General features: G+C 31.5%; 1 protein-coding gene across 1 annotated transcript in view; it reads left to right on the forward strand.

The window, feature by feature from the left end:
• The first annotated feature begins 309 nt into the window (after nucleotides 1-309).
• The window catches only part of LOC142317469 (cytochrome b5 reductase 4-like), a 48495-nt gene continuing 23993 nt past the window's right edge, over nucleotides 310-24811 (forward strand). The window contains exons 1-3 of the mRNA XM_075354036.1: nucleotides 310-376; nucleotides 13616-13717; nucleotides 16036-16402. Coding sequence (XP_075210151.1) covers nucleotides 13646-13717; nucleotides 16036-16402 — 439 coding nt within the window. The 5' untranslated portion in view covers nucleotides 310-376; nucleotides 13616-13645. The remainder of the gene's footprint in view (nucleotides 377-13615; nucleotides 13718-16035; nucleotides 16403-24811) is intronic.

Consider the following 24811-nt stretch of genomic DNA (forward strand, 5'->3'; position numbering starts at 1 on the left):
GGTTTTTTTTCTAATATGTCAAATTCTCATGGGATAGCATGTTGATAAATTAAATTCAGTAAATTTTAAATATTGATAAAGTAATTTACAGTCCAGAATAATTATATAAACATTTATTTGATATTATTGTAATAATATACATTTGTATATTACTTTTAAAATTTAATAAATTATTTCAAGAATTTCAGTACAGTCTGTTATTACACGATATTATGATACACCTTCTTCGCTAACACTAATAATCAAATAACATTGATTAGATTTAGTCCCCTGTTCTTGATAAGATTACAGTTGAATTAGTGCGAGCGATGGAATGAAGATTGTAAATTGGATGATAAAAAAAACGATAATATAACTGTGCTTCCTCTAAATTCCAGTAAGTAAAATAATTAATAAATGACCAAAAAAAGTAGTAGTTTTATCAGTGGTAGAATGCTTCACTAATTTCCATTTTAAAAATTTCAGTTTTTATCTATAAATTTTAAAGCGAAATATTATTTGAATTAAACATAACGGTATTGTAACAAATAGGTTAAATTCGTGTATTAATTGCTTTTTTAAACTAAGTTTTTCTTTTCGTTGCAATTCGTTTTCAGTTAGCGGACGATAAATTCGTATTAATTTTAATGCCTGTTTTTCGGATTTTGTATTCAACCGATAATAATGAAAATTAACTACCATTTACCTGTAACTTCAGATAATGATGGGAATAAATAAAAGATTTAATTCGGTTAATATGATAGAATAAAATTAATAAATGAACTGTTCTTATCAGAAATAAAATTAAAAGCTATTAATCGCTGTTTTTTATAATCCCTAATAATCATTAAACGTGTTTTTATGAAATTATATAGAATGGCAAAAGGGTCGGTATAACGTATTTCGTAAAAATTTATTTTTTTTGCTTAATTATTTCTAAACTATTTTAAAAATACTGCCAAAATGTCTGATGTAAAGCTTAATTAAGCCGTGTATAAAAAAATAATGATCTGGTTTTAGGACTGAAGTGAAAAGTCTACGAACAAAAGGGACGATACCCATAGAAAGTATTATGGGAATAATTGATTTGTCACTCGTTACGAATACGTTATTAGTTTTTAATGTTTCTTCCGCTGTTTTTGTTTGAAAATTTATTTTGCAAGTTTTATTAAAGGAAGGTTTTTACTTCGTATACGCTTGCAGTAATGTAATTAGTACTAAACTGCAATAACATTTCTTAGCATCAGTCGGTCCCTAATCTCCATTAGACTTCGGAAACACCATGAACTGAATAAAGAGAAGAAAAAGCAACAAAGGTAAGTTAAATCGTTATCATTCTTCTACTTTTGTTTTAGTATGCGTTAAAAATAAATTTCCTCTTGGATATAAGTATGAGGATTTGAATGAGATATTAGCCAACTTGACAAATCACAAGTCATCACCTCATACAATTTATATGAGCTGTGAAATTAGCTCGTATAACTTGGACGTACCTATTTAACGTGTTTTTGTACGGCAGATTAAAAATAATAAAAGTAGCTTTTAAGACTATATTTATTGTCAGTTGATTCATCTGAAAATTTAATCAGTATAATGAAAAAAAAAAAATCACAGGGCAAGTACGTTCAAATTTTATATAAAAAGAAAATAACCACCAAAAAATAAAACCCCTGATATCCTTAAATTATCAGAAAAGTTCACTGGGAGCCTAAACTACCTGCAGTTCCATCACACTACATCAAACTAAATTTACAAGAAAGTGTACAATCTACAAGACAATAGTATCAAGTACCTATGTTGAGTAATCTACAAGATGAATATTTCTTCTCTACACAGACTGTACGATAAGGAACATCATACATCAAGTACTCCAAGTGTATCTTTAAAAATGTTTCCAAAAAAGGATAAATGTTTGCAGTGTAAAAATAATGCTAGCTGAATCAACTTCAGAAATTTTTTTCGCAAGTTCAGAGGGTTTTAAAAGCGACTAATGAGGAACTGTGCACATTTAAAACTTGCATAGAAAGTAGTTAATAATCCCTGTAATCCTAAGAACATGGTTCTGTATTATTCACATTAAGTATAACACAGTATAAATTTACAAAGTACAAGAATAGAACACAAATATACTGTTATGTCTGGGAAGCCGACATGTGAATGTCGACATGTAGAATGTGTGATGCAAATGAAATTTGTTTTATGCTAATGATGCACTTAAAAAAAATTGAAGTTGAAATAATGTTAAGCACATAAAAGTCAACTGGGATTCATGCTCTGAGCAAAAAAAAAACCATCAAGTACTTTATGCCCTAAAGATGTTTCTATGAGAATCTCAAACTATTAAAAGTATTCAAATTACATATCAGACTCCAGGATACCCAAATATGCCAGTTGATTCTGTAAATTCAGCGATAGAAACTCTATGTAAAGATAAAACTGGGCTCCTATTGAATGGCCCATCCAAACAAACCATTTGGTTGTAGTGTTCATATTCTTACTTCAAAGGATTTCTAAGTCTGAAAGACATTTACTGGAAATTAAATAATTAAAAGTACAGATGAGAAAATTGCCAATAACCAACCAGAGAAGAGTTTCACTTCAACAGGGTTTAGACTTTATTACTACTAGGTTTCCCTTTCTTCAGAATTAAGAAAAAAAACAATACTAGCTTCAATCACTCCAAAACAGCAAAGCAAGAGATCTATGAATTTTAAAGATTTGTATAGTGCTCGTTTTCCAGTTGCTTCAGAAAAATATAAGGATGTGAACAAGTTATGTGATTTTGTGATTTAAATACAGTATCTACTGCTTCCAATGAAACCTGAAGAACCTGATTGATACACTGTAAGAAACTGATATTGAAAATAAAATTATGTGGAATTAATTATTAAGGAAAAAAGGACACTTTTAGTTTTGATTATTTTTTAAGTAATGTAGTTGTGTTTTAATATTAATACTATACCGTGATAATTATTTATATTTTTGAAGATCTTAATTAATAAGCCATATATTTTTTTAATACAAAAGGCCTATTATTTTTTTAACAGTTGTATAGGAGTATTTTTTTTTCACTTTCACTTGAACATTATTACAGAAATGTAAAATAAATGATAATGTTTGAATAAAGTATACATTTTTTTCTTATCTTAATTTTGATTGTTATGTTTGTTAATTATATTTTAATATTAATATATTTTCTCATTAGTTATTTGCATTTTTTGTCATAATAAATAACCAATGAGAAAACTGATCTGTATTAACAACCTTCCTATTAAAATGAGAATATTTTGTGTATGCCAAATTTTTTGATTAATAGAAATTCTTTTTTGAATAAAAGAAATAGTGGATGTTTAATCTATAGAAAATTTAGAATACTTGTTTAGTCTAGCAAAAGAAACAATGTTAAATTTAGTCTGGCAGGTGTATTTTTCAGGCCCTGACAAAAATGACAATGTACAAAATCCAACATGGCGAATGCCTAGTAACTGGACTAACGTATCACATCTTAATTTTCATAAATAATAGTAGTTCTTTTGATAATAGAAAAGAATCTATAAAATAAATTGAGCAGTTAGAAAAAAAACAGATTAAAATTAGTATTTAAATAGAATTTCTGAAATGTGTTTCTTACTTGCTGAAAAAATTAGTTTTTCAAGTTGTTTTTTATATATCTGCCTAGGAGCAATATATTTATTTTATCTTTCTCAGAATGGACATAACTTCCTGTTTTATTCATTATTTTTTTACACTTTTTGTAATAATGTTATTATTTTGTTAATGAGTTGATACTGTGTTTTTTCTGCCAGTAGTAATAGTGTATATTTAGATTTGATAATAAATTAAAGAAAATGTTATTAAAAGTATTTTTTTAATAGGTGCAGATTTTGTGTTACAAGTTATATTGTCATTATTCCGGTATGTGAAAATTATATTGTTTAGTTGGTTAGTGTTTGATAAAATTAAAACCGACAACCTGGTTAGTGTCTGTGTAAAATTAAAACATTGTCGAAACTCTGTTTGTGATTTATTTATTAATAGTAATCCTTACTTTATTTTATTTTAAATACACATAAAGAGAGCATACCCAGTATTTATTCCTGCATGCTCTGTCTGCTTTCTATTAGTAGATGAAAATACTTTTTAGGATACTGCTGTATTAACTTTTAGGATGTTTTTACTGGTGTAACTTAGGATACAGCAGTATCCTAAAAAGTTCTCATTTGTAAATCCTCATTTTAAAGTTTGTTTGAACATAGAAGAGAGATCCGTAATTCTCACATTTTTTTATATACTTGATTTGGATGGTAATCAGAATAGATTCCTACAGAACCCAAGAATTGGAGTTATAAAAGTTTCACTTGACTTAATCAAATATTCTATGAAATCCATTTAATATGAAGTCATTAGAAACTCAAAGAGATTCAAATCTTGTAATGTTTTATAATATTTCTAAAGATAATACTTTTTATTACTATCCAAATTAAGAGTTACTTTTGACTTGTAATGCAACTATCCGATTTTAAGCTTCCTAATTCACATTGTAGAACTCAAGGCAAACAATTTTCAAATGAAAATTATTTAATTTTCTAGCACATCTCTTGGTATGTGATTTAATAATTTCTGATAGTACAAGAACAAAATTAGCAGTAGTTACTGTAAAAATTAGATTATTGGATATATTCAAGTATTCTGTTTCTATTATATATCTTTTATTATAATCCTATTATATATTTATTACAATAATTGTTTACATATATATATATATATATATATATATATTACATATATATTATATATTACATATTATATATATTATATATTATATATTATATATTATATATTATATATTATATATTATATATTATATATTATATATTATATATTATATATTATATATTATATATATATATATTACATATTATATATTATTACATATATATATATTTTTTTTTTTGAGAATAATGTTCTTTTTTTGTTTATAATTCATTACATTCTTTATGATCTTATGTTGTACATATATTTAAGGTTAAGTTAAATATTTTATAAATAATAGTTTTTAGGGAACACAGAGATATTACATAAAAACTGCCTGGAAAGGTTTTTACCTTTCTAATTTTACCTTGCTAATTGGTAATTTGAAATAATCAGCAAAACGAGATGCCTCAATCATGGTCAGGATATGAATTATATGAATACAACCAGAAATTATATTTCAATCGTGTTTATTTTCCTGAGCTCATGGACACCTTTGGTTCACCTCCTAGTTCAATTGCAGAGTATTATGTTTCTGATTGGATTCAGTCCAATATTTTTTCTAGATTGATAAAATATTCTTTTCTAGATCACTTCATCAAATAAGCTAAGCTGAAGAAACAGAGCCAATTATTTTAGTGTTAGAAGGATACCTTCCATCAAAATAACACTTTTACATGATTTTTTCAATGATAGAATGCACCTTTAGATGTCAGATTTATGAAACCATTAAAAAGCTATTATGCAGAGGGAATTTCCAACTGAATTGGACAACACAGGATGTGTTATAACCCATTATCAAGTTGCCTCATTCTTTGGATTAGTTTTTGAAAAATTGTTAACAAGCAAAATTCAATAAATACTTTTATAAATTACTTAATTCCTTGCAATAGGAATATTTTTTGTTGTCAATTTTGCCATTCATACTGGAGTGGAGGTGTTAACTTTGTAATTCGTGGCTCTAAAAAGGTTATTTTCGACCAGTCAAGATTTCTCATCTTCCAAATTTTGCAGCAAGCCAGAATTTGGGCAGGACTTTTGTAAATATGAAAATCACTATTGCCCTTATACCGTTATATATTTGGCTAATTAGTTTAATTAATTTCCGTCAATACTCGTTCTGTGTCTTTCCCTTCCTAAACACTAAAATGGTTTCTGTTAATCACATTACAGTTACTAATAAAACATACCGTGCAGTTTTCTACAACGTTTTCAAAAATATATAATGCAGCAACAGGTTTAAAATTTTAAACATCATTTCAGTAAAATTTCTTGAATATGTTGGGCTAGTAATAGCCTCGCTATACTACAACACCGATACAATTTCCTCCTTCTCGTCCACAATTACACAGCAGCAACCAGATGGTACACGTTAGGCAACCATGACAATGAAACTGGTGTTCAGGTAGCCATGTCCATCGGAACGATAAACGACTCAAAGTCAGCGTGAACGACATAGGGAACGCGGAATGTGGACGAATAGTCCTTAAATCTCATCACGCATTTCCTTCCCTTACCGGGGTCAGGCATTTTAACTCTTTGCGTGCCATGACGCTGGCACTCGATTAAATGATTTTCTTAATTTTGTTTGGCGGCCAGTGGATGATCAGATGATCTGAAAAAGTGGCGGTAATAAAAGTAGTAATGACAAGCACTCTCGTATTTTTTAGACGAGAAAACCCGTCTTACCAGTTTTTATGTTTATAAAAAAATAGTGGCAGTTCTTTCTTATCTCGCCTGTTAACAGAAGTAGGTGAATTGAATGTGTACGATTATGGAGTTTGATTACACAAATTGGCTAAGTCTGATCGTTTTCCTCTTCGTATCCATAAACATCGATGTTCATTTCTGTGTTCTATTACTCAAAACGATTGATATCATTTACCTGCCACATATATTCAATACCTGCCACATTCACCGACCTCTCATGAATTGTGTAAGCGGAAGCGTGGTAATTTCTGCCCATTTGTTAAAAAAATGGAACTAGAAGTTAATGATGTTAAAAACAATTTAGATTCGGAGTAACAGTACAAGGTGAAAAGATAAAGATGCTATGATTTGCTGATGATCTAGTAATTCTAGCCGACAGTAAAAAGGATTTAGAAGAAACAATGAACGGCATAGATGAAGTCCTACGCAAGAACTACAGCATGAAAATAAACAAGAACAAAACAAAAGTAATGAAATGTAGTAGAAATAACAAAGATGGAATACTGAATGTGAAAATAGGAGGAGAAAAGATTATGGAGGTAGAAGAATTTTGTTATTTGGGAAGTAGAATTACTAAAGATGGACGAAGCAGGAGCGATATAAAATGCCGAATAGCACAAGCTAAACGAGCCTTCAGTAAGAAATATAATTTGTTTACATCAAAAATTAATTTAAATGTCAGGAAAAGATTTTTGAAAGTATATGTTTGGAGTGTCGCTTTATACGGAAGTGAAACTTGGACGATCGGAGTATCTGAGAAGAAAAGATTAGAAGCTTTTGAAATGCGGTGCTATAGGAGAATGTTAAAAATCAGACGGGTGGATAAAGTGACAAACGAAGAGGTATTGCGGCAAATAGATGAAGAAAGAAGCATTTGGAAAAATATAGTTAAAAGAAGAGACAGACTTATAGGCCACATACTAAGGCATCCTGGAGTAGTCGCTTTAATATTGGAAGGACAGGTAGAAGGGGAAAAATTGTGTAGGCAGGCCACGTTTGGAATATGTAAAACAAATTGTTAGGGATGTAGGATGTAGAGGGTATACTGAAATGAAACGACTACCACTAGATAGGGAATCTTGGAGAGCTGCATCAAACCAGTCAAATGACTGAAGACAAAAAAAAAATAAAAATAAATAAACCGTTTAAAAAATAGCCTCTCTTTATTTAAAATAATTTTTAAATAAATATTTTTAATAGTCTCTATTTTAGACTCGTTTAGTTATCACCGCTAAGTATCCACAAGCCGAAGAGAACTAATACTAGAAGCTTGCTTCGTTAATATTACTAGATATCTAAAAGCAGATGAAGTAATTAGCAAAAAGATTGTTACTCAGCAACAGTAGTTCCAGACGGCAGAAAATACGATGATTCCGTAACAATTTATCGGCACTTTCATTCAGAAAAAAAAAGCTTCAATTGACGCAAATCTCTGAAAACAGTTAATAAATATACGTGTAAATGAGTATATGCAATATCATCAATCTCGTGTACACCTTTTTCGCACGGCATGAAATCTTTGTTCCCTCTTGATAAAGATTACATTATCCTATTCATAATGGATTTTGTCCCATCACGTTACGCCTAATCGATATGTTTGATATCGGAATCATCTTAAAATTTGGGATCTTTTTTGGATATTTATTTTACGAACTCATCATTTTTTTTAAAAGTAAAGTCGAGTAGCGATCATAGCGATAAAAATTTTGTTAACTTCGGCTTAACTAGTACAATATCTTTTTTGAGCCCTCATTCGCCCGGCAGCATTCCTAGAATCAGTACATCTCCCTCCCCTCTGTGAACTCCCGGTGCACGGGCCTCGACGAACACCTCGTCCATCAATTGTAGCCTCCCGGTGCATTAGGTTTATCATATTCTTTTACACGCGCGCACACAACCATGCGCTTAATTTTTTTACGCATTTAATATTTTTTAATTTAATATAGCGGTTACAATACGTTTTCTCACGGCTTATGTAGTCCGAAATTTGCATCGATGGTTCGGAAGATGCGATTCGCGGAAGATGGTCGGATATGGATAACGCCGTATTCTGCTGACTTATCAGGTGACCAAGTTCGGGTCCCACCCAGACAGTTGCTTTTTTGCACAAAATATTATTTATTTAAATTCTAGCACCAATCTCCTTTTCCGTCAGAGGAGAAATCTCTTCCACGGGTGGTAGTGTCGGGCTGGAACACACGGATAACTAGATCCGCCATAAGCAACAGTCTCCAGAGGATATTGGCAGAATCATCTAGCAGCAATCTGTGACGACACAATAAGGCGGCATCAAGCAGATTAAAACAACAGCTCGCTCTTGTTCTACTAGCCGTTGAAATACAGAGTGTCCCATATAAAACACAACCCATCAATCACTCATCCATGAAATTTCAAAAGTCAAGCTTACTCCCCTACTCGTTACTGAAATGGATTCATCCAACATCTGAACATCGCGGCGACGCAGTAGAACACTACCGATAGTAACAACAATGCAACCATAACGTTCAGTGTATTGCTAGAGACAAGATGGTGTTTTCGCCAGATGAACGTGTTTTCATTGTTGAGTCGTACTTCAGTACGAAATCAGTGGTTGCAGTGCAAGATTTGTTTTGCCATAAGTACCCAGATAAACCAGCTCCTAACAAAACATCAGTATTAAGGTTAGTCGCAAAATTTAGAGAGAGAAAGGTTCTGTTAATAACAAGGAACACAAAAGATCTGCGTCAGTGTTGAATACAGATACAGTCACTGAAATCAAAAACCGATTACTCGCCTCGCCAAATAAATCGATCAGACATTTGTCTGCTGAAATTAATTTGTCTAAATCGACCGTTCATCGGGCGACCAAACGATTACAATTACGACCTTATCGCATTCAAACGGTTCATCGACTTCTAGAGCCCTACAAAGAAAAACGGCTACAATATTGTCAACGGTTCCGTCGATTTCTGCGCGAGGGAATTAATGTTATGGATTCGTTATTTTTCACAGATGAAGCACGGTTTCATTTGGATGGCTACGTAAACAGCCAAAATAGTAGAATTTGGAGCGCTGAAAATCCCCACGTTTATCACGAAAAACAATTACACCCGCAGAAGTTGGGTATGTGGTGCGCGTAATCGCGGAAGAAAATAATCGGTCCTATTTTTTTCGAGTACACCATTAATTCAAAACGATATCATGATATTTTGTTTCGGTTCATCGTACTCTTGGAAGAGGAAGACAGACACTGCTGGCTACAACATGACGGTGCGACATCGCACTATGCAGGTTCAACTTCTGAGGAATTCTTCGTCGAGGAATTCTTTGGTAATCGTGTTATCGGTCGAGGCTTGTGGCCACCAAGATCTCCAGATTTAACTGCGGCGGATTTTTTTCTACGGGGTTACCTCAAAGAAAATGTCTACTGCGACAAACCACGAACACTTGAACGATTAAAAGTCAAGATTGAACAAGCTGTATTAAATATCCGGCCACAAACTTTGACAAAAGTTGCAAGAAACGCTGTAAAAAGAATTGAAGCTTGCATTCAAGAAGATGGAGGCCACTTCCAACATTTACTCTAAATGTAAGGTAATGGATGGTAATAATAAAAATTACATTTACATTTACACATGCCTTTTTACTATTTCATTACCTACCAATAGGTTGGATTGCGTTTTATATGGGACACTCTGCATTTTAAAATTAACAAAATACTTAGGTTAGGCTGGAAACATTGCTAGAAAACAGAGAATTTCTCAGAGGAAAAAGGGAAAATAAAAGATGGTGGAGCGGTGGGAACCAGTGTACCGTGACCAAAGTACTGTAATTTTATTAGTTTTTGTCGCGAAGCCACCATTTCCGGAATACTTTTTCTTTCTTTCTTATTCCTGTTTAGCCTCCGGTAACTACCGTTTAGATAATTCTTCTGAGGATGAATGAGGATGATATGTATGAGTGTAAATGAAGTGTTAGTCTTGTACATTCTCAGTTCGACCATTCCCGAGATGTGTGGTTAATTGAAACCCAACCACCAAAGAACACCGGTATCCACGATCTTTTATTCAAATCCATGTAAAAATATCTGGCTTTACTAGGACTTGAACGCTGTAACTCTCGACTTCCAAATCAGCTGATTTGGGAAGACGCGTTAACCACTAGACCAACCCGGTGGGTTATTTCCGGAATACTGGATTAAAAGTATCTGCTTTCGATATAATTTTTAATAAACTGCCGAACCATTTGAAAAATCTTCCCACCAATTTTTGAAATACAATTAAAAGGGTTTCTTTCAAAACAAGAATTCTTTATTAATAAATTTTTAAATAATACTAATAACAGAAATAAAAATAAAACAAAAAAACTATTTATCTGCATATTGCAGTCGTGCACATTTAATTAATCTTTTGAATTTAGTGTACGAACTTTAACATTATTTCATTTGTTTAACTTAAATAATTAATATGGACTTTAAATACACCTATTTTTTAACTTAAATAGTTAGTTTTTATATTGATATGATCAATATATATTATTATGTTCCGAATAAGACTTCTTTATTTTATTTACTTATTAAATCACTTAAAGTAAAGCTTATAATTGATAATATTAAGTTATTTAATAAAAAATTGTTTGAATTTTAATGTGCACAATCTCTCAAAACCCTTCGTCGAATCGGAATGGAATGGAATGGAATGCAAAGTTGGCGGGAGTTTATTTCTCCCTACTTATCGCAGAACTTGGACAGAGTCCCTTGCTGTTGGATGATTCTAATCGGGCGTGTTTTAAAAGGTTTATTTTAAATGGCGGGTCTAATTTTTCAAGTTTTGATTATTATTTAGTATTTTTAAGACGGATTTAGTTGGGTTCGATAACGCTAGTGCGTTATCGAACCCATTTTTTTTTTTTTTTGGGCCGACCGCGGAAGGCTGGGCTTATGAAACCTTTCCTTCCGACGTAATTCCCCTTCAGACCGTCCACTGAAGTCCTTTCGGTGCTAACGCTTATAGGCTAGCAGGAATACGCCACAACGGGGCACTAACTTTATGGAGGGAGCAATGCGTCCCCTTTTCCGGAGGAGTCGCCATTGCTGTGATTTGTGTTAATTTTTATTGTAAGTTTTAGAGGAAGGGTTATGTAGAAGCTCTTCATCCGCTTCTGCTTTGGCTGCCCTTCAGGACGCATCTCTGCTGGGCTCTGTTCCAGACTCCAGTCCGTGATGTTGAGACGTTCGTCGAATCAATAACATGCAACAATATTATTAGTGTTATAGCAACAATAAGGGTTTGAAAGTTTTAATTTAAGCGTTTGTTTCCTTTATGTTACAAACTGTTATTAATATTTTATATAAATGTTATTGTAAGATTCAATTTAAATATTACAATAAAATTTAACGTATTTTGCGGCATGATAACATCATTACCATTTTCCATTTATGATCGCACAAAGAAAAGAAAAAAATCAGTTTACTAGATGTAATTTTTAATAAACTAGCAACAATCTGTTACCGGTTTTTGGAAATAAAAATGCACACTGAGAATATGGTTGTTCTATACAAACACAAAAATAATAACAGCTTAAATTCTTAAGTGTATGAGGCCAAAAGTTGCTATTACACCCTTTTGATCAAGCGCGGCTGAAAGCCGAGTAATATTCTGGTCGAAATTGGATTATCAGTTATTTTACAAGGGCAAGTGCGAGTTGTTTATTGAGTAATAACACACACTTTAAAAATTTCATAAAACTAATTAGATATTTTGTACCGATGAAGTTACAAAATTACTGTTGCCATGATTATAATGCATTTTATTTCCTTCGCAAAGTTACTTAATCATTTTTATTTCTTTCTCAACAGATTTATTTAAATTGTATTGCTCACACCTGCTGCAACAAAGTTTCGTCAATGAGTAATCTAAAATATTAAATTGATTGATAAATACTAAAAATTAAATCTTTTCAAATCAGCCAAGTCAATATCAAAGCGGTTATGGTGCCTTATCGATTGGATTTCTTATTTAATTTTTTAATAATTATTTTTTTCTTTTTAAGAGGAATTCAGATTCAGGACCCTCGGTTACACAAAATAATCAGCGAACGATTCAACGGAGCTCGGATTAAAGACACTAAGTCTTAAATAAATACGGTCATCAACTTCATCTGGTTCCTATAATCGTTGTTGCGCCAACGATCGAACGGCATTGTGAATGTCGATTTCAAAACACAATTTAATATTTTCTTCGATTTTATTTTACGTTCATTTCTTCACTTTTGTTTTGTAGAAGCGGGAAGATTTTTGAATCGATACCTTTTTTCTTCTTATCGTATAGCAAAATAAAATTTTATTTTTCTTTGTCTGGGCTCTAAAGAACAGTGTGAAAAATTACCCTCCAGTAACTGTCAAATCTTCCAAAACATTCTTTGTTCTGAAGATTATGTTATTTTCCAAATTGACTTACGGTATATTTTAACAGTTGGATATTCTATTTTCAAATTATTTACTTCAAAAAATTCTCTTTCTCTATTATGAAAGAAGAGGCAGACTTTTTCTTTAGTTCTCCAAAACATTTTACAAAATCAATACATGTTAAGATGGTTTTTTAAACTCGCAGCAGCAGCTGACGATGTTTTAATTTAGTAAGTTTTGTGGGTTTTTCTATATCTTCGAATGTTTTTCTCGCGCCTTGGGCTACTTATTTATTCACCACCTCATTTTCCACACTTGTTTTAGAATTTTTTCAGAATGTATATTTATCTAAGAACACCAATATTCACCTTTTTCTCTGAATACTTTAAGGATCAGTTAATATTGCTTATTGAACATGGGACCACTTTAAGAATTTAGTGAGTTTTTATAATCGATAGCTATTTTCTATGAGGTAATTCCAGGTAAGTGACAATTTTTTTTTATTACATCAGATCGACAATACGAAATAAAATGGTCAAATTAAAGATAAGAGGCATATTAAAAGCTGAGAACTAAATCACCTATCTGAGACAAAATTTAAGAATAGAGAAAACTTGGAGGAATGTTAACTCGTTCTAGTTCAACTGAAAAAAATCAGTTTTGGTCATTTATTCATCCAAAATACCTGTGCGCTGTTCAGAACGGTTCAACGAATAACTTTATCTAACAATATTTATATTGTTATTTATAAAGTAAAATGCACTTTTAATGACTGTTGTTTTATTTTAGGTGTGAAACTGAATGTAAAATCCTGCAATCATGGGAATGGAAGCAGTTCAAATTTTAACAGCTATAACAGTCTATTATCCAACAACAATGATGACCCCTAAGGTCAGTATCAATAAAAGATAAAGAAACAGAAAATAATAAAAAAAACAAACACTCAGTTTTGTCTGTCCAAAACCAGGTTGTTGTTTTTGATTATGTTTGAATATTTTTCTTATTTGTCTGGTGGTTTTGTTTTGTCGTTTTAACTTAATTTTAATTATTTACAATAGGTAGACTCCTTAATAATAATTTACATTTTTAAGTAAGCCTATAAAGAATTATAATTCTACAAGATGTTTATACATAAGTGATTAAACCAAAAAAAAAAATTTTCTTTCCTTTTAATTTTTAGGCCATTTCAAACTGAGGTAAGTTATTTTTGGGAAGGATCGAACCCCACCTGGCTTTTTACATGATCAGTTTGTACAACTTATCGCTTCCTCCGATTAAAATATGAAATAATTGTGTATATTTATAAAAGTATCGGAAACCAAATAATACGGTAAACTAACTAACGTAGCATTCATTGACTCATATTTATCAGTAACATTTTCTTTTGCTCATTAATCTTTTTCAATCTAGAATCGTTTTTTCTAGTTTTTATAACAAACTTAACAGTAAGACATTTTAACTATGGGCCGTTAACATAAAGTAACAAATAATTTTAGAAGGGTTAAATATTAGCTGATTACACTGGAGAAGCGATGTTTTGTTCATCTAGTTAACTACAAAATATGGTATATGTAATTTTACGTATGTGAATAATTATAAATTAATAGTGTTTTTAATTTAAGATTGACTCGTGAAAGCAATGACTGACCCTTCCGTTCTGGGTACACTTGGCTAGAGAGATTAAATAAATAAACAACGTATAAAACGAATAAAATACGTTTGACGAAAATTATAAACTCCATAATAATAATAATAATAGTATATATGTAATTATTCTGGCATAAAATAAACAAATTAATTTACACGCGCGCGCGCGCCTCTCTCTCTCTCTCTCTCTCTCTCTCTCTCTCTCTCTCTCTCTCTCTCTCTCTCTCTCTCTCTCTCTCTCTCTCTCTCTCTCTCTCTCTCTCTGTGTGTGTGTGTGTGTGTGTGTGAGTTTGCGTGTGCGTGAGCGCTGTTATATACAACAACAAAAAAAGAGTCCAGACATAGCAGTAAAAAATAAATATCATAATGTTAAGAAGGATCTAAAGACGTCTCACCCGCATTAGGTGTAACAAAAGTGTAATAAACATTAGTTAGTAGGAATACAAAGAAATCTCTTTTGGCACGCCGGAAGTCGGAGGTAAATTTCACCGGTAATAGGTAGAGGATAAAAATGATTTCCACCTTTAAGTTAAGAAAAACTTCAAATTTACTCAATACGACAATGGTTACATGTGAAAAAAATCTTCACATGTTTAGCATACGACAAGTCCCATCTTCTTACAATTCCAGCAACAATTATGGTCATACCTTGCCTTAAGGATTGGGCATATCAAAAACGGCTATTTCTGTTGAAATCTGAAATTTTTCGCGATCGGAATACTTCCTTTACTTCATACAAGGAAGTAAAAATTGAATAATTTAATTTTTGCTTCCTTGAAAAAATCTTTATTTATATAGAAAATTTTTACTTCCACGAAAAATTTCGGTTTTTATATTTCATCGGAAATATTCATTTTGACTATCCCTGAATCCAATTTGACTGTTTCGGTGTGACGTCTGAACGTATGTATCTCGCATAACTCAAAAACGATTAGCCGTAGGATGTTGAAATTTTGGATTTAGGACTGTTGTAACATCTACTTGTGTACCTCCCCTTTTGATTGCAATCGACCAAATCAAAAGTGTTCAAAAGAGCCCAAATTCAAAAAAAACATTTGGATTTTAAACTTTTTCTTAATTGCAGTAATAAGCCCTCATCGAGAGCTTTTCAATGAATATCATAAATAGTAATTATTTTCATTGGTTCCAGAGTTATAGCCAAATATAATTCTAATGAAATATTTGGATCTTACACGGGGAAGCACATCGGTTCGAATCAGACTTCATCTCTTTTTTTTTTAATTTAAATATATTGATTCATTAATAATTATTAATGCATGATTTTAAAATAATGTTTACGATAAATAATAATAATTGATTTTTTAACTATCAGAAGTTATTAATGAAATAAAATTTTGTGCACTTTTCATTTAAAAAAAATTGTATATGAAATTTAATAGGCTTACAAGGAAGTCACGTGAAACCACATCAGATTTTTTTTCTATTTATATCTAAAGAAAAAAAAGAATGGAAAACGCGTGATGAATAATTACCAAAAAATAACAATTATAATAAATTGGTTGAATTTATTTTTACTATACGATAATTATTTTTTTCCACAGATTCATTTGGAATTAATCAATGAGACAGTTCTGCATACATGGATAAATAAACGCGTCCAGTTCCATCAATTTGGAGGTCCAGTGGTATGGCCAGGAAATATATCGGTTACTAAACAAGGATTGGTCACTATGGTATTTAAAAAGAGGGTACCAGAGAACTGGACAGTTCCACTTGCTCCGATGAATGTTAATTATACAAATGCCAATGTACCTCAAGTTTGGAATTACAGAATCATTAAAAAAGTGAAAGAAAGTAGAAGTTGTTACATTTTTACTTTAAGACCTAGTAAAAGAATGTACTTTCACCTCAATATTGGCCACTATATTGGAATAATCAAAATAGTATACAAAGGATTTCATCATATAAGTAATTCTTTTTTTTTTTTTTTTAATTAATATTTATGCTAAATTGATTTTAGTATGCTAGTTAAAATAGTAACAGAAACCTTATTTTGCGTATCTTCCCGAGTAGCTATCTTGTTTTACATAGATAGTATTTGATGTATCTCTCTATGGAAATTAGTTTTTTCCTTCACCCTAGTTACACGCATCATTACTGTACAATCGTACAGTAATGATGCGTGTAATCAAATTGCGTGTAAATGATAATGTAATGATGCGTGTAAAATGAAATTTTGAAAATAATTTTTGTTTGATTATGGTTTATTAACAAATCAAATATAAGATTTTTTTGTTTTAATTTAAAGTAGGACGATATTAAAAAAATAAAAATTAATGAAACGAAAGGGTTGATGGATTTCAAAACATAATTCTATTTTACTAAATAATATGTATTTTTATTTACGTTATTGAATAATTTTTTAATCAATTTAATTTACATAATTAAAAAACTCGTGGGTGGTTTAATTTTACTTTCTCGTTTTAACGATCCACTTTCATCATTTATTTTAGCGAAATTTTTATTGCAAATTGTAAAGAAAATAAAGAAAAGTAGCCGATTTACAACTTTTAATTATAACTTTAAGTCTTTTTAAAGCATGAAAAAATGTTAATGTGCCCTTTTTTGCGAAAAAGGGCACTGTCAAACTAATGTCTCATTGTCGAAATATGAGTTTGAAACTCCTCAGCAAAGGCACGGATACTAAGTACATTATTATGTTTTATTTAATAAGCATTTTGCAGTAAAAACTATAAAATATGTTTAATAAATTATTTATAAATAAACGTTTTTAGAACCAGACTTAAAATAGACGGAGCATACAGGAAAGTTAAGGAAAATTTTGGGGTACATAAATTAAAATCTAATAATGTGTTAAACAAAGATGGTACACCAATATATAATACGAAAGGTAAAGATGGGTGGAATATATTGAAGAGTTATACGGAGGAAATGAATTAGAAAATGGGGTTATAGAGGAAGAAGAGGAAGTTGAGGAGGATGAAATGGGAGAAACAATACTGAGATCTGAATTTAAGAGAGCATTAAAAGATTTAAATGGCAGAAAGGCTCCTGGAATAGACGGAATACCTGTAGAATTACTGCGCAGTGCAGGTGAGGAAGCGATTGATAGATTATACAAGCTGGTGTGTAATATTTATGAAAGAGAGGAAGTTCCGTCAGACTTCAAAAAAAGTGTTACAGTCATGATACCAAAGAAAGCAGGGCCAGATAAATGTGAAGAATACAGAACAATTAGTTTAACTAGTCGTGCATCAAAAATTTTAACTAGAATTCTACACAGAAGAATTGAGAGGAGAGTGGAGGAAGTGTTAGGAGAAGACCAATTTGGTTTCAGGAAAAGTATAGGGACAAAGGAAGCAATTTTAGGCCTCAGATTAATAGTAGAAGGAAGATTAAAGAAAAACAAACCGACATACTTGGCGTTTATAGACCTAGAAAAGGCATTCGATAACGAATCGCCTTGCATCCTGGAATAGTCGCTTTAATATTGGAAGGACAGGTAGAAGGAAAAAATTGTGTAGGCAGGCCACGTTTGGAATATGTAAAAGAAATTGTTAGGGATGTAGGATGTAGAGGGTATACTGAAATGAAACGACTAGTGCTAGATAGGAAATCTTGGAGAGCCAAATCAAACCAGTCAAATGACTGAAGACAAAAAAAAAATAGAACCAGACTTATAAGTGAGAAAATAAAATGAGTTTTATTTTAATAGTTTCAATCATAATACACGATCATTAAATTCTATTCATAATGTTTCGATTGAAAAATTCTTAATAGTGAATTATTTCTATAAAATCAAACATTTTTAATCTAAAGCAATCATAAAAAATTATTCGATGTCTTATCTCTTAATTATTACTAAATCTCTTGGCTATCTTCCAAGATAAAGACCATCCTGGTTAAACAGGAAAAAATTATTGCAGCCTTTGTCAACTTTTATGAATTTCAAAATAAAATTAAGAAAAAGATTTAAAGTAAAATAATTAATATATAAAAATTAACTTATTTTTAAATAAACAATTTTTAAAAATAAATTCGTTAAACTCTTCGTTGTAAATATATGTATATATAAAATACTTTAACATTAAGGCGCTTATGGCTTTTCTGAGTCCAATAGCTTAATAGCCGTGTCCAAACAAGATGATCTAATGTAAGAAAATCATTACAAGATGTGATACCCGCAATAAAAGAGATAATTAAACGTTTGGTAATTATAAACATAAAATTTCACATAGATATTACAAATATTACATTTAAAAGTCAATAATCTTATCATATATTATTATTTTCACCGCGCTGACTGGAAATATACAAAGAAAGTCGTTGGTTTACAGTAGTTTTTAAAGTAGTCGAGGTTAGCGAGCGTTACGTTGTTTGCCGATGTCGTAATTACATTAATCTTTTTTTTTAATTACATATTCCCGTAGAGGCGAGAATAATGTTTTGAATTTGTATTTATAAAATACAAATTTGTTTTATTTATATTAAGTTGTATTCCAGTGTTTCTTTCATGTAATCAATTATTAATGTTTATTATTCTTATTAAATAAACTTTTTTGGTGTTGACATATTTCAGTTATTATTAACTGAGATAACTGAAATGAGACATTTATATTAGTTATAAATGATTATATTTTAGTTATAATTATATATACGAGGTGCGACAATAAAGTAATGAGACTGATTTTTCTTTGCAAGATGTGGCAACCCTGCGGCTTGCGTAGGCACACCATCTTTGACCTTGGTCTATAAGCTACTTCTAGTCCAAACGGCACATTGATGAAACTGCTCAGTCGTGAGTTGTGCTGTAATAAATGAACACGTGTTTGTGTCTCTCTTCACAGAAATGAAACCGCAAAATATTGCGCAACGGTATGCCATTTCTTGCGTTAAATCGGGTGAAAACGCGACGACAACTTACGGTAAGCTTCAGAAGGCTTTTGGAGAGGAGGTTATGTCAAGAGCTCAAGTTTTTCGGTGGCATAAAATTTTTAGTGAAGGCAGAACGAATGTTGAAGATGAAGACCGCAGTGGACGACCATCAACCTCACGGACAGATATCAACTTGACCAGGGTGCGTGAAATCGTACGATCTGATCGAAGATTATCCGTGAAAATGATTGCAGAAGAACTCAACATCGATCGAGAAACGGTTCATCTAATATTAACTGAGAAAGATTTGTGCAAAAATGGTCCCCAAAAATCTCACACAACAACAGCGAGAAACACGGAAAAATGTGGCAGCCGATCTGTTAGAGCAAACGGAAATCCAGATTTGTTGAGCCGTGTTATCACTGGTGATGAAGGTTGCATGTCAAAGTCAAAAGTGAAATGCATGCTTGTGTGCTTCTTCGATTCCAAGGGAATTGTTCATAAAGAGTGGGTGCCTCCTGGACAAACAGTTAACCGATATTTCTACAAAGAAATTTTAGAAAGACTTCGTAAACGAGTTCTTCGTGTCCGCGCCAACATTGCTGATAATTGGATTCTGCATCACGACAATGCGCCATCCCATACTGCTCTGCGAGTACAGCAATTTTTAACCTCAAAACAAATTTCAGTACTACCACAGCCACCTTATTCACCAGATATCGCTCCGTGCGACCTTTTTTCTATTTCCAAGGGTCAAAACGGCGGTCAAGGGCCACCATTTTCAAACAACACAAGATGTCCAAAAAGCTGTGACGAGGGTCTTGGAGGATATTATAGAAGATAGTTCCAGAAATGTTACCATCAATGGCAGAAGCGCTGGAATAAGTGTGTGCAATCAGAGGGGAACTACTTTGAAGGAGACACCACTAAACATGACTAAAACGGTAAGCAACATTTTTTTTCACATCAGTCTCATTACTTTATTGTCGCACCTCGTATATATATATATATATATTAGTTATAAATAATTTTGTATATTTTACAATTTTTTTGTATATTTACAATCATCGCGGCGAAAATAATCTATGCCAAGATAGATCTTTGAATGTGCATCGTCTTACTATATAATTACCAAACAATTTTCATAATTTTAACAAAAATCCATTCTTACTTTATAGTTGAAAATGTTGAGTTAATTAAATTTTTTTTGCCCTTACTTTTGTAATTTTATTTTAGAAACTAAATATTATATTACAACAGAGAAAAATAGGTGTTTTAAAATACACGTAATCACACAAAGAAGAATCTAAAAACCCAGAATTTTACATGTTCCTACATAATTTATGAATGATCATATTATCTCTTTAATGTAACAAAGAAATGCAGACTTTTATCCGATCAACATTTTATCTTGATCCTTTCAGTAAATCATATAGATGGATCGCTGTAAATGATAGGATAGTAAAGAGCGGAGACTTGGTATGATTATGCTACATGATGTAAGTCTGGGAAGAATTTTAATAATTTTTGAAACAGGAGATCATAAATAGTCAGATGTAGGTGTGGACTCACCTTGACATACATTGCTTCCAGTATGTTCTGCTATTTCATAATCAGAAGAATTCCCTGTAAAAAAGGAAAATTAAGATAATAATATATCAATTACAACAGATTTCATTTTGTATATCTCAAATATTAAGATGAAATTAATAAAAGATCGAACTTTAATTAACAGGAACTAATCTTTAAGATTAGTTCCTGTTCTTTGATAATTATAGTTTTACATCAGCATTTCCAAATATGATAAAAGATCAGCATCCTCATCCTCAGCCATTACATTTTCTGATCCAGAGCCTTTAAGTGGTAAAATTCTTTACATAATCATTTTATTCTCCTTAGTTTATTTAAAAAGATAGGTAGATTAATTCTTCTTATGCTTAGAGTTATGAAAATAAAGTTGTCCTTGGTGAACATTTCACTTTACGTTTTTACTCATCGGCCCCAAGTTATGGTATTAATAGAAATACACAAAAATACACGGAAAATATCTGTTCTTATCAGGGTCTAAAAGCCTGTAGCAAGCAAGGCTTAACTTAAGGCAGCTGGACCTTCATAGCTTCTATTTGTTACCAGTAAAGTGTAACTAACACACCAAAATTTGTAATAGTAAATTTCTCACGTCTTCTGAGGTGAGCTTCTTACAAACAAAGAAATAATGGATTGTAAACCCAACTGCTTTTTTGTTGTTTTCTTTATAAGAACATAAACCTTGAATATTCATAATATCATTTATCGATTGCGATGCACTTGTTTTACTTTCTTTTTATCTGTTGCTTTCAAGAACCGAGTAATAAATCCACTGAACTTACATCCTTTAAAGACTGATTTGGGATGAGCAGGAGAAATGTTAAATGACAGTAAAGCCTTCTGAGAATTAACCCTAACATTTAAAATAACTACCTAGTTAGAGTAACTAATCATATCACAGATTAGAGCTGCAATTTATAATATATTACAACAGCCAAAAAGAAAAGAAGTTAGCACCGCTGTACCACTGTTATTGTTAGGTGTATGTGTTATGTCTTTTACTTTCTTCCCTTACATTGAGGGCTAAACCACAAATATTTTTAACCAGTCAACACATCTCATTTTGGTGTCCTAAATTTTGTTTTTCCATTCAAATAAAACTTATAAAAGCTTATGGGCATTCTCCCTGAACTCACCCAATTGACATATTCATCCATTGTTGTTGATAATCTCTAACTCTAACTTTATCATCTAAGCAATATATGTTTAATTTTGCTTATCATATTAATGTTATGCTGCTTCTCCCAGCAGTTATAACCTCCTTCCGACATTCAAACTTCATTAAAGAATTTTATTTTTTGTATCTAATTTATGTGTTTATTATGGGTAGGATGTAGCTAGTATGTAGTGAAAAAAAGATTCAAAGCTTTTGAAATGCGATGCTATAGGAGAATGTTAAAAATCAGATGGGTGGATAAAGTGACAAATGAAGAGGTATTGCGGCAAATAGATGAAGAAAGAAGCATTTGGAAAAATATAGTTAAAAGAAGAGACAGACTTATAGGCCACATATTAAGGCATCCTGGAATAATCGCTTTAATATTGGAGGGACAGGTAGAAGGAAAAAATTGTGCAGGCAGACAACATTTGTAGTATGTAAAACAAATTGTTAGGGAGTATACCGAAATGAAACGACTAGCACTAGGTAGGGAATCTTGGAGAGCTGCATCAAACCAGTCAAATGACTGAAGACAAAAAAAATATAGTGAAATAAAAGACTACATCTAGATTATAGTCATAAGGTCAGTATTTCTCGTGGTCTCAAAACATGAGGTCCGTAGGAAGGATAGCAGCATAGAAGTAGGAAGGAAATTTTTTAAGTCGACTATTTTATCACGATTCAAAGAAAACATTCAACTCGATTATTTAACCACTTAAATACATTGTTAAATTGAAGTTGAGTAAGCGTGTATATTTTGAAGTGAATGAACAAGCTTTTCACCTAAATTACTCCTCATTACAGCTACTTAAACTACAGCCTAGCGGTTTTATTAATTCTAATAATTATATTACTCTAATTAAGTTAATTTTAATGGTCTAAAATTATTATAATTAAGTATTTATTGCGTTTAAATTAAGATGTAGATTAGGTATGAGATTAAATTAAACTTTTTCATTAAATTTATGTTTGCTCTGTGTAAGAAACACATTTTGTACAAAATGTAATAGTCTAAAAATAATAAAATTCTAACTCAGAACAGTTGGCAACCACATTCATTTCAAATAAACTCATTAATCAGATCAAGGAATTGACAAATAAAACATATAGTTATAACAATATCGCACGTTCCTAGGAAGACTGTCATAATTCAAAAGTAGTGAATTATTCAGGAGAGCAAAAACAAGATTCTTGATGCATATAAATTTAGCTCTAAGCTATAAATTATGAAAATTTTTGCATATCTATTTAATGACATTGCATTAACATATAAGTATTTGCCAATGTATTTGCTACAAGGGGTTAACCTCCCCCTAATTCCACTCGTTACAGTTTTCTATGGAAAATATTTTAAAAGTTGTTTATTTACTACACTCTTTATTCATTTAAGTGATACTTTTCTATGTAATTTACCTGAGTGTCTTTATATAAGTGAAGTAGTTACTACTATGAAAGACCCTGTAGAGAATAATGTAATAAGGACTAAAACTTATGATAAATTGTTAAAAAGGCAAGGCTGTTCACAATCTTAACAGGAAAAGCCTGGTTTTTTTTAAAAATAATTATAACTGCACTGAAATTTGATTCACAATAACATCCTTAATTTGTAAATAAGGGTAAAAAATATTATTATAAATCTTTGTGCTAAAATTGAAAAATAATTACTTCTATTATAATAATGCGTCTGATACAAACAAAGAAAACCTATGCAATAATACTCAGTTTTAATTTTAGAACATTAGCCCAATAATAAAAGTATTGGTAGCCTTAATTTTTCATAAAATAGGTCACTTAGAACTGTAATAATTTTTAACTTAATTATTAAACATAACTTAGTTAATTATTAAAGAGTGCAAATCCACCTTACCAGCAATTAATTTAAACTTCTGATTGAACAGTCATCAGTAGACCGATGATTAGCTATTAGTCACGATTGCTTAATATTTTAATTCTTTAATCTTCCGATGATGGTCTAGAAACCGAAAGATCTCAAGAAGTCAAAATTAATTGCTGGTAAGATGGATTTGCACTTTTTAGTAACGTTTAATAATTTATTAATATATCAGCGGTAACCGTGTTCGAGAAATTGATAACTTAATTAGCTCTAACTCACAATACGTTTTTACTATTCCTTTTGTCTCTAAAAAAGCTTTTCTTTAAAATAAATAAAAAATTACTAAAATATATAATTTTACGTAAATTGCAAGCAAGAATAATTATTTGACTTATGTAAAACAAGCCACAGTTATGAAGTACAAAAAAAAAACACTTACGAATTAACAATAATAATGCCCCATATAAATCAAACTCCACGTCCGTGCAACAACATCCAAGCACACGTCCGGGGCGGGCAACGACATGGTACTTCGGTACCTCCATTTATGTCGGCTAACAGGGAAATGGTTTTGTTCAGAAATTCCTTTTGGAGTACGGAATTGGCGGTCCCGATCTATCGGAGCTGGTTGCGGTTGTGCTTCTCGGTTTCGCTGTTTGCCGTCGTTGGTCGGAGTGCGGACGGGGAGTGCCCATCCCTTTTCTCAGCTGTGGGGCCGGGTTGAGGGTGGGCTGCTGTAAGCTTGCTCTGCCGATGTCTTGCACCGTCTAGCGTGAGTCAGTCCTTCGACCTTTGGCAGGGATTGCCCATGGGTAAGGATGTCGGAGCCCTTACTCCTACGTGCGTGTCCTGGAATGTCGGTATCGTGGGTCAGGCAGTACCTGACTCCCCAAGCCGGGTT

This window comes from Lycorma delicatula, chromosome 1 (assembly GCF_047948215.1).
Source record: "Lycorma delicatula isolate Av1 chromosome 1, ASM4794821v1, whole genome shotgun sequence".
In the NCBI taxonomy this organism is placed as follows: domain Eukaryota; kingdom Metazoa; phylum Arthropoda; class Insecta; order Hemiptera; family Fulgoridae; genus Lycorma; species Lycorma delicatula.